At 56.7% G+C, this 10,255-nt stretch overlaps 1 protein-coding gene across 2 annotated transcripts in view; it reads right to left on the reverse strand.

Moving 5' to 3' along the window:
• The window catches only part of PTPRU (protein tyrosine phosphatase, receptor type U), a 67,481-nt gene that overhangs the window by 30,709 nt on the left and 26,517 nt on the right, over positions 1-10,255 (reverse strand). For both annotated transcript variants that reach the window (XM_019474385.1, XM_019474384.1), the window contains exons 13-17: positions 9,833-9,971; positions 5,724-5,881; positions 3,179-3,369; positions 1,905-1,977; positions 813-889 (exon numbers count right to left, since the gene is read on the reverse strand). In XM_019474385.1, the coding sequence (XP_019329930.1) occupies positions 813-889; positions 1,905-1,977; positions 3,179-3,369; positions 5,724-5,881; positions 9,833-9,971 (638 nt within the window). The remainder of the gene's footprint in view (positions 1-812; positions 890-1,904; positions 1,978-3,178; positions 3,370-5,723; positions 5,882-9,832; positions 9,972-10,255) is intronic.

Here is a 10,255-nt window from a genome sequence, read left to right on the forward strand (position 1 = left end):
GAGTCTTCCACCTGCAGAGGAAGGAGCGGCAGAGACAGCGTGTTGCGGACTGACCCCAACCCCCATTCCCCGTCCCCCTGCACCACTGGGGGGAGGAGGTAGAGAAAATGGGGAGTGAAGCTGAGCCCGGGAAGAAGGGAGGGGTGGGGGGAAGGTGTTTTAAGATTTAGGTTTTATTTCTCATTGCCCTACTCTGATTTGATTGGTAATGAATTAAACTAATTTCCCCAAGTTGAGCCTGTTTTGCCCGTGACGGTAATTGCTGAGTGATCTCTCCCTGTCCTTATCTCGACCCACGAGCCTTTCGTTGTATTTTCTCTCCCCCCTCCAGCTGAGGAGGGAGCAGCTTGTTGAGCACCCGGCTTGTTGAGAGCTGATAGAGCGGCTTGTTGAGCACCCGGCATCCAGCCAGGGTCAACCCACCACAGGGGGGTATCCCAGTGTGAGCCCCCAGCCGGTCCCTTGGCCCACTAAACCTCTTCATCCTCCGCCCAGGGAGGAGGGAGATCCATGGCCACGAGAGCAGGCGAGGGGAGAAGAGAGGATGGAAAAGGGGAGGAGAGAGGGAATGAAAAAGGAGGGACAGAGCAGAGCAGAGAAGGGAGAGACACAGCAAGCAGAAATTGCTGATGAACATAAATAAATCAGGCAGGCTCTTCATGGTGTGTCTCAGGGGTGCACAGATCAGCCCGTCCAAGGCTGTCTAAGCTCCTCCAAACGCTGCTGGACAGACCCCGACAGTCCACGGGGTCCACAGGAAGCTCCTGTCCCAGCCCAGACCCCACACGGAGAGAGGCACCGTCCCCACTTACATCGATGTAGTTGGCGTTGATGTAGTCTGAGTTGGGATCGCCCAGCAGTGGGTGCAGCTTCACTCGGTGACGGTCGTCTGGAGAGCAAGGGGAGAAGGGACCATCAGCACCCGGGGGGGATGAGCACGGGGACGGCTCGTCACCCCGCCGGGTCCCAGGGCACCCTTTGCAATCGTTTTGCACTGGGAATTTGCAAAACGCAGGCAGGTGGGTTGCATTCAGGAGTAATAAATACAAGCTGGTGGAGGTCTTTCCAAAGATGGTGGCTTAGACCAGCAGGGACATGGGGGAGTGGTTTTCAGCACGGTACCTCCCTGAGCTCTGCCCAGTCTTGCCAAAGACAGAGGAGACAGACCCTCCAGCACCTTGCCTTCCGCCCCAGCAAGGCACCAGGATGGCCAGAGCCCAGAAAGATGAGCAGAGAGCTCTGCCCAGCCTTCGGTGTCCACCTGGGGCCCCGGACAATGCTGGAGTGGAAGGGATGAAGCTGCGGAGCAAAGCATGCGGGAGGTGGAGAGCACCAGAGTTCCTGGAGGGCCAGGCTTGGTGCCTCCATCCCTGCAGGAACGTCACCAGAGATGCAGCATGGAGCAAGGTGGCCATGCCACGCTGACTGTGGAGGGAACTGGTGACGAGCATCCCCTCTCCTATGGGGTCAAGCCCTTCCCTTATCTCCTGTCCTAAAAACTCATCCTTTAACCTCTTTGTCTCACCCTGCACATCCACATCAGAAGCTCCCTGGGGCAGGGCTGCAGTTTCTCGTAAGTCCATACAAGAAAACACACCCCCGGTTACCCGGGGCCTTCCAGCACCACCCGGAATATCATGGTGATGTTATCATCACCCCAAGATGTCCCATCCTCAAGAGTTATCCAGCTCCAGCCCAGATCCAGCCCTCCTATTTGCGCCGGCCCAACAGGAGCTCTCAGGCTGGGAACGCTGCACTGAGCAAGGACCTTTCTGCTGCCCTTGACCAACCAAACCCCACCAGTTTATTCCTTGCCACGGACCGCACCAAAAAAAGCCCCCAAAGCCCTTCAGAAGGTTTTTCAAGCTGTTCAGGGTGTCTAAGCCTTTGCTAAAGGGACTCACATGTCGACACGTGATCCTGTCTCCCTTTGGTCTTGTCTTTCTTCTTCGAAGCATCCCAGCCTTCAAAAAAACTCTGTAAGGAAGGGATGGCTGTCACGACCCGAGGGCAGGACTGTGGGGTGTCCCCCCCAGCCCCACAACCTTCCCGGGAAGCAGGGCAGACAGGGTGGTCCCTCCACCCCAGCAGCCAGGTCCCGCAGCCCCGGCTCCATCTCCATAGCACGCTCTGCCAGCTACACGCTTATGTTGCATCCACAAAATGCCCCATTTTCCAGCGAATTATATACTGCCTGTTTTTTTTCTAGGACTGGTTATGTTTTTTTCCTAAACCTCCCCAGCACAGAATAGGTTTGTGTGTAATAACAGTAACATTCATAGATTGGCATAAGAGGAGGAAAGTGGAAGGAAATTACATGTTTTCTCCCCTCCCATAATATCTGAGTGCTTTCAAATGACTAGTTCCAAGAACATACAGCAGCTTTTCAAGGAGTACTAATGATTATAGCAAGCCCTGGTTTGTCCAATACATGAAAAAGGGGGGGAAAAAAACCTCCTGCACTTGAAACAACTAAGCATTAAACAGTAATTTCACTGGGAAATTTCAATCGCCAGACCTGTGGGACACCGAGGAGTTGGGAAATCAACCCCACTGGGCACGCTGCAGCAGAGGCACGCGGAATAATGCACTCCATTACAAGCGCTCCGGCCCAACGAGCTGGGATGGGCACGATGCGGCCAACGACCCTTGGGAGGGACTTCCCTCCCTCTGGGATCACCCTCTCTCGTGTCCTGTCCCTGGGGTCTTCACAGTCTTGGGAGCTGCCAGTTTGTAGAGGATTTGCTTCTCCTCAGGCTATGGCCATGCTTATCACAGGACAAGTGCGTTGGAGAGCAGAAGAACATGACATCACGGTGCCCAGGAAGACCTGAGAAAGGGAGAAGCATCCCCAGCCCTTGCAGGAGAGGCGGGATGACGCACTGCAGACAGGAGAGGTGCAGGCTGGCTGGCAGAGCTGATTTGGCTCATCTCAGGGACCTGTTCAAGCCGACAATTAAATCCTGAGCTGCCAGGACCAGAGATTTGATCCAGACCCAGGGACACCCCACGTGCTGATGATGCCTGTCCAGAGAGCTGTGAGCTCCAGCTCCTGCTGTCCAGAGCACTGCAGCTCCAGGTCTGGAGCACCTTCTCCTTGCACACAGGTCCTGCCTGTGCCACCTTGTCCATCCTACCCTCCCACCCTCCCCGAGACGCCAACACAAGATGCTCTCACCTCATACTCCTGCTTGAAGCCGTAGCCTTCTGCCGTCTTCATCTGGTTGATATGCTGGAGGAGATCCGCCACCCGCACGGCAGGATGGAGCTGCCCGGTGTGATACGGGGACCCTTTGCGGCCGCACTGGCGGCGGGGGGAGCCCCCCAGCAAGCTGCTGGACTCATTGACCACGCTGCTGCGCTGGTCGCCTGCAGAAGGGGAGGGAGAACCGGAGGGCCATCAGGGGAGAAAAGCCTGGGACCGCATTCCCATGACCTACTCGCACCCACAGAGGAGGGGAGAAAAGCCTGGGACCGCATCCCCATGACCTACTCGCACCCACAGAGGAGGGACAAGAGGGCACCTGGAAATATTCCCAGGAGATGCTGGTGCTGCAGCCGGTCTCTCTCTGGGGGCCACAAGTGGTCCAGACCTGCCCCGTGCTCTCTGCAGCTCTTCCTACACCACAAAGCCAAAAATGCCCATTACAGCCTTTTAGGACCACAGCAGATCTCTTAGAAATCAGTGGGCAAGACCTTAAGGGGGTTAATAAGCTTATTTCCCATCGATTCGAGCAATTAACTCCCATCCAGACGAGTAAGAGCTACGTGCCCGAATACTCACAGAGAGTCCTGACTTGAAAAATCGCGTTGCCGAAGTCTCCAGCCCAGCTTAACAGTTAATTTTCATCGCTGCTAGATACCGCCACCTTATTCCTAGCACTGACACAAATGGAGCTCGCTGCTGTTTAATGGGGGAGTTTATGCAGTATTTACCTGGTTTATGCCTTTGCCGTGTAATTACCAGCAGAGCCAGACTAAGACCTCGCCTGCGTTTGTCAGGGCAAGGTCCCACACCGGATCCTGAAATCTCGGTCTGCACAAAACCTGATGTTCTCCGCTGCTGCCAAGAGATACGGCAGGCACAGATCCTGCAGCACCCGGCCTGGAACGCCGTCCACATGCTGCTGGGAAGCAGCTTTGCAAGATGGTGCATCCTGGATGCAGTTTCCCCTAACAACACGTCTAAAAACCGCCCTTGCCGGCTCGCTCGCAAAGCTCCCCGGCCTGTTTTTTTTGGTCTGCTCGAATGCAAGGAGCAGCCCCTCACCCCCTGCCTGCACCCCCCGGCTGCCCGTGCAACGTGGGTGCAGTGTGGGTGCCACACGGGTGCAGCACTTGCACAGAACAGGGTCTCCATCAGGCATCACAGCCCCAAGGAGACGATGCTCCAAACTCTGCAACCAGAAACATCTCCCTTGCAGGCTGCCAACGGGTGGCTGAACCGACGGGACAGCGCGGGAGGGCCACGCTGCGCCCCGTGGCACGGCTGACGGGCACACCGGCCGCTGGGTTTAATGAGAAATGAATCGCAGGCGTTTGCAAGGTGCCGACAGCTCTGCACAGCCACACGCTGAGGACCCACTCGGGTTTCCGTGAGTATTAGTGACTTTTTTTAAATGCAAGGAAACCGAGGCATGGTGGGGAACAGCCCCCAGCGGGTCACAGAGCAGCCCATTCATTTACCTTCGTTAATGAACGATGCTTATAGGCAGGGGGTGGCTGCAGCAGAGGCTGTCCCCAGCTGTGGCACAGAGCCCAAGCTCCCCACATCTCCTCCTCTACCCTCTACCAAGCGGAGGGATGAGGAGCAGCCAGCAGCAGAGCAAGCAAGCAGGTGGGAGCAGGATCTGGCCCCCTTCCTTCCCAGAAGGAACCGAGGACCAGCAGCCCCAGCTCAGCCCACTCAGAGACCCACCAGCCTTTGAGCGTTTCGAGGACAGTAACCAAAAAATAATACACCTAACTAGATGTATTAAGAGGAGGAAAAGTTTGCCCTCTGGGCTTCTATTATCCACGAGACAATGCCGGGAAGCATATTATTCCCGCAGCTGGTGGAGAAGAGCTGTGGGTAAGCAGCATCTTGGAAGTTACTGTAACAGATGTTATTAGCATATGGTTGAAACTGGGGCATCCAACGAGTTATTTTACAACTAAATCAGCACGGAGATGCATACTCCAGTGGGTGTTAAATTATCAGTCTCCCTCTGATGTAAACGCGGTGGCTCTTTAACCCTTCGAAGCCCAGGGCCGCGCAGAACACCGTGGAGCAAAGCCACGCTGGGTGTACTGAGTGACGGCTGGTGCAAAGCTTTCAACCGCAGCGTACGGCAGAGTTGGGGTTCACCCAGCTTCAGGGGGCTGCAGCCAGCGTTTGAGCCCACAAATGGCCTCAAGCCTCCCAGCCACAAGCTCAGATTTCCACTTCCAGAGATTGAGATGCAGAGACCCAGCTCGAGCCGCCCACGAGTGTTTTTCCTTCAGCAAAATCTGGATGATAAAAGCTACTACAGACACCGATAAAATCGATGCCCTTGGAGGTCTCCCTGCAGGGCATGGGAAAGCCTGCAACGTGCCACACGCATCAGGCTAAAATAGATGCAATACTCGCTACCGAGCCTTGAATAAATATTGCAGCTGTTTCTGGGATATTTAGGGATTATCAGGGACCCTTGTTGCAGCTGGATGGGAATGGGGGGGATGCTGCGGTTCCCTGTCCTTACCTCGGTTGCCATAGTTGTGGGTGTCCATGAAGGAGAGCCCCAGGCGCTCGTCCTCCTGCAGCGTGCTCTGGTCGGTGAAGCTCCTGTCGATGGCACTCATCATGTGTGTCTTCTCGTGGCGGTAGTTAATGGTCGCTTTGGTCATGTTGACGGGTTTTCTGCAGGGGGATGCAAAGGTGAGGAGGGGGAAGACGGACATGTAAGCAAGGCTGACGAGACAGTGCTGCAAGATCCCCCCAAAGCTACTGGGCTCGGATTATTTTGGGGAGCAGGATGGATTATTTCCCCCAGCAGTCGCCACGCTTTGGTTCTCCAGTGCCCCAAGCCGGTCGCAGCCCCACACGGATCATCCCTCGCCGGCTGCAGCAACCCCAGCTGCTCATCCTCAATGTCCCCACCTGTCCCCTCGCCAAAATGCCCCGCGTCTGGAACAGCCGGGAGCACTCCTTGGGCAAGCGAAGGCTCTCCTCGGCCGGCTGGCGTTGCACAGGGCAGCCCCAGCTCTCCTCCAGGCATTACTCACCCATCGCCCCCCACCACCTTGCTGCAACATGGACCATCCAACACGCCACGTGCAGCACCGTGCTGCACAGTACAAGTGCAAGAAGTAAAAGAAAGACATGGACCTGTTGGAGCGGGTCCAGAGGAGGGCCACAAAAATGCTCAGGGGGATGGAACAGCTCTGCTATGGAGAAAGGCTGAGAGAGTTGGGGTTGTTCAGCCTGGAGAAGAGGCGGCTTCGGGGAGACCTTCTTGCAGCCTGTCAGTACTTACAGGGGGCTTATAAGAAAGGCAGGGACAGACTCTTTAATAGGGCCTGTAGCAATAGGACAAGGGGGAATGGTTTTAAACTAAAAGAGGGGAGCTTCAGACTAGATATAAGGAAGAAATTGTTTACGCTGAGGGTGGTGAAACACTGGCCCAGGTTGCCCAGGGAGGTGGTGGATGCCCCATCCCTGGAAACATTCCAGGTCAGGCTGGACGGGGCTCTGAGCAACCTGATCTAGTTGAAGATGTCCCTGCCCACGGCAGGGGGGTTGGGCTAGATGACCTTTAGAGGTCCCTTCCAACTCAAACCGTTGTATGATTCTAAACCCATGCCAGGGGCCAAATCCATCCCCCAAGGGACAGGCTAGAACCCCTGACTGCACACATGCTCAGCACCCGCCAGGGAGGCTTTTCCCCACCATGCAAGGTCCCTGTTAGGCACCTAACAAAGATGCCGGGAAAGCCCAGGAGGTCTCGCTGGGACAGAACCTTACACTCCAAATTCGAGACATTTAAGAAAAAAACTGATAGAGTGTTTTTGGGAGGCAGCATCAGGCTCCCAAGAAGCCAGAGCAGGGATTACACCCGGGGAAGGATGAACACGAGATCTGAGCCCACATCAGCGTCTTGGTGGGGCCGGGACACCACAAGACGCTGCCAAAATCCAGAATTCAACCTGGAGTCGCTGACTTTTCCCCTTTACGCTGCCTTCTGTCTCTAACGAGCTCGGCAGCGTTATTTTCCCCGAGACAAAGAGGCACTTAAAATGTACTCGGCAGAGAAAAGGACTTGTTGGAGCAGCAGGGCAAGGGGGGCGGCCGGGAGGAAGGGCAAAGGAGAGAAAGAATGACAATTACTTACGGGTAATAGGAATAAGAATAGTAGTTCCTCCTGGCAAGCATGCAAACAGAGAGAACAGCAGAAATTGCACAAGCAGCTTTTCTCCGGCAAAGGGAAGGGGGGTTACAGGGCAACTCAGCAGCCGGAAAATTAAATGCACCGTAAAGAAACCTGGCTCCCCTTTTGCATCCGTAGGTTATTTACTCCCGGCAGGAGCCAGCGTCCTGATGGCAGAGCCCGAGCACCAGCTCACAGGGTGACCACAGTCCCTGCACCGGCGGTGGGGTGTCCGTAGCACCCTTGTCCGAGCGGTTATTCCACAATTTTTAAGACTGAACAGTAAACGTATCCAAAAAGCAGGGCATCCCCCGGGGAGCCGGTTAGGGGCCAGGCAACCCCAGTGCAGGAGATGCGGTCAGGACGCCGTGTTTCCAGTGCACCATTTATTAGGGGCAAGCGTTTTCTGGGGGTGTATTTCCATCCCACCACGTCAGTGTTTTACCAACGGCAAAACGCTCTGGAGATTTATGGGCTCGTCCCAGCTTCCCGACAGCCCCGAATTCGGGGCCCTCGGCACTGGGTCTGATTTGTGGCTCTGGTTTGTCCTTTGACAGGTTCACCCCGGGATGCTGAAGCAAAGCTGCTCCTCCTCCTCCCGCCCCGCAGCACGGGCAATGGGAACGCAGCAGCCGCACTCATGGCTTCCTACCCGCCATCCCAACAGCGTCACTCCCGAAAACACATCGGCACCGTCGGCACTTGCTCCATCAGGGACAGATCTGATGCCGTACGCACAAGCATCATCCCAGAGCAACAGCGGGCAGGAAGCCACAAGCCAGTCCTGCACCCCTCGCCGTGTGCAGGGATGCTACAGCCTTGCTCTTCCAGCTGGCGTAAATCAGCAAGAATCCTTTAAGGGAGAACGAAGCCACAAAGAGATCTGCAGATTTACACAGGCTGAGGTTGTGCCCTGCTATTTTTCTCTCCCCCCTGGCTCTTAACACACTTTCCTCCCATCATCCCGAGCCCTGCACGGGGAAGGCGTTTAATTGCTGCCCTTTCTCCCCTGCTTTGAGAGCCCCCCTGGCTCGGCGCTGCCTCGAGCCCCGTGCAGTAAGAAGCTGCTTTCCAGGGCGCTGCGCCCAAGCAAAAAGCAGCGGCCGCATCCCCGGCGCTCCCGGGGATGAGTGTCCCGAAAAGCCCTCGCCCTCCTCCCTCCTACCCTGCCGTGATGGCCACGGCCGCATCCATGACAGCCGTGCTTGGCTCCCCAGAGAGCAGGGACCCCTCCACGGGGGTGGGAGAGCAGTTTGGGGATCCCCAGGGACTGTCACCCTTGGGAAAACCTCCCCTCCAGCGTGCACCCAAATTTTAACATCTCATTTAGAGCCAGCTGGAGGCTCTCAGCAAGAGATTGCTCATGTTTCACTGGAAGCTCAGTGGTTCCCCATTAAAACAAGCCCAGGAGGATGCAGGATGGTCCAAGCACCCGCACCCCGGGGTGGGCAGCCGCGGGCAGCCCCCTGCCTAGCCCTGGAGGAAGGGGGGATGCTGCTCCTCCCAACGCTCTCGAGGAACCAGAGCCCAGGACGAGAGCCAGAGTCTGACCAGGTATTTCAGCGGGACACACCGCACCGCTTTCCAGGCAAAAGCTGTGGACGGAGGCTTTTTCCAGCCATCACCCCAGAACCGAGCACCGCCAGGGCTCTGCTCCCCCCGGTGCTGGGAGGCACTGGGCGCTCGCCTGCCATCTCGGGGGGGCTCAGCGGAGGGCCGATAGTGAATATGCTTTCCCTTCCTCCCCATCTCTGGGAACGCCAGCTCGATGCAAGGGAACTGTACACGGCCCCATCTCTAATCCACCCCGAGGGCAGGGTATCAGACCCCAGACAGCAACGCTCACATGGACGGATCCAGCCCTGGCCTGGCCAAGGCAGCGGGGAAGCCCAGAGACAATATCTCAGTGCAGATTAAGCTGATTTTTGTACTTTTCGGCTGGAGGGGTGCAAGGCTGCACACCCCGGGACCCCCCGGCTGCTGTTAGCAAGGGGAGAGCTGGTGGGACAGGGACAGCCGGGCTCAGTGCCGGCCCAGGGCGCCGCCAAGCCCGATCCTGGCCAGAAGCATTTCCATCGATGCAGAATCGATAGAGCAGCACAAAGCCAAGAAGCAGCAGAAAAAGAGGCAAAAGACTGAAAAATACAGGGGAGAGGGACAGTGGAACCAAGCTGCAGAGCCCCGAGGGCAAAGGGACGTTCCCAGGATTTTGCTCCTTGGTCCCCAGTGCCTCCTCCATGCCCAGTGTCACAGAGCAAGGAGGGCACTGTGCATGGAGGAGCACATGCACGAGCGCATGGAGGCACAGCTCAAGGGTTTGGAGTCTGCCCAGCACGGCAGTGTCACCACCAGTAACTCCCAGTTAGTGCCGGGGTGGTGGAGAAGGGCTGAGCTGGGAGGAGGGGACGGATGGAGGCACCAGCCACCACACCGGATCTCCTTACCCTTTCCGAATGATGACGATGATGGCTCCCAGGAGGATAATCAGGACGATGAGCCCCCCAGCACAGATCCCCAGGATCAGGCCCATCTCCTCCGAGTGCTGCGACACCTCCAGGGGACGCTTGCTCTCTTTGCAGGCAGCTGCCAGGGGACAAGGACAAGCAGGAGGGGTCAGTGCTCAGCTCCAGGGGGGCTGGCAACATCAGACGGGAAATCACTGGGATTTGTCCCATGCGATGCACATTGCTCCTTGAACATGTTTTATTCCACCAAGACATCACGGGGCTCTGCAGTGCCACACCGTGACCGTGGGCAAGTCCCCCTCTCAGTTCCCGTGGGGTGAGACGGTCCCTTTGTGCCACCTTTTGTCACACCCAACGCAAGCTTGTCCATCCCCCGATTCCGAATCCAGCACCACCGACTCC

Source organism: Aptenodytes forsteri, unplaced genomic scaffold, assembly GCF_000699145.1.
Source record: "Aptenodytes forsteri isolate BGI_AS27 unplaced genomic scaffold, ASM69914v1 Scaffold361, whole genome shotgun sequence".
In the NCBI taxonomy this organism is placed as follows: Eukaryota; Metazoa; Chordata; class Aves; order Sphenisciformes; family Spheniscidae; genus Aptenodytes; species Aptenodytes forsteri.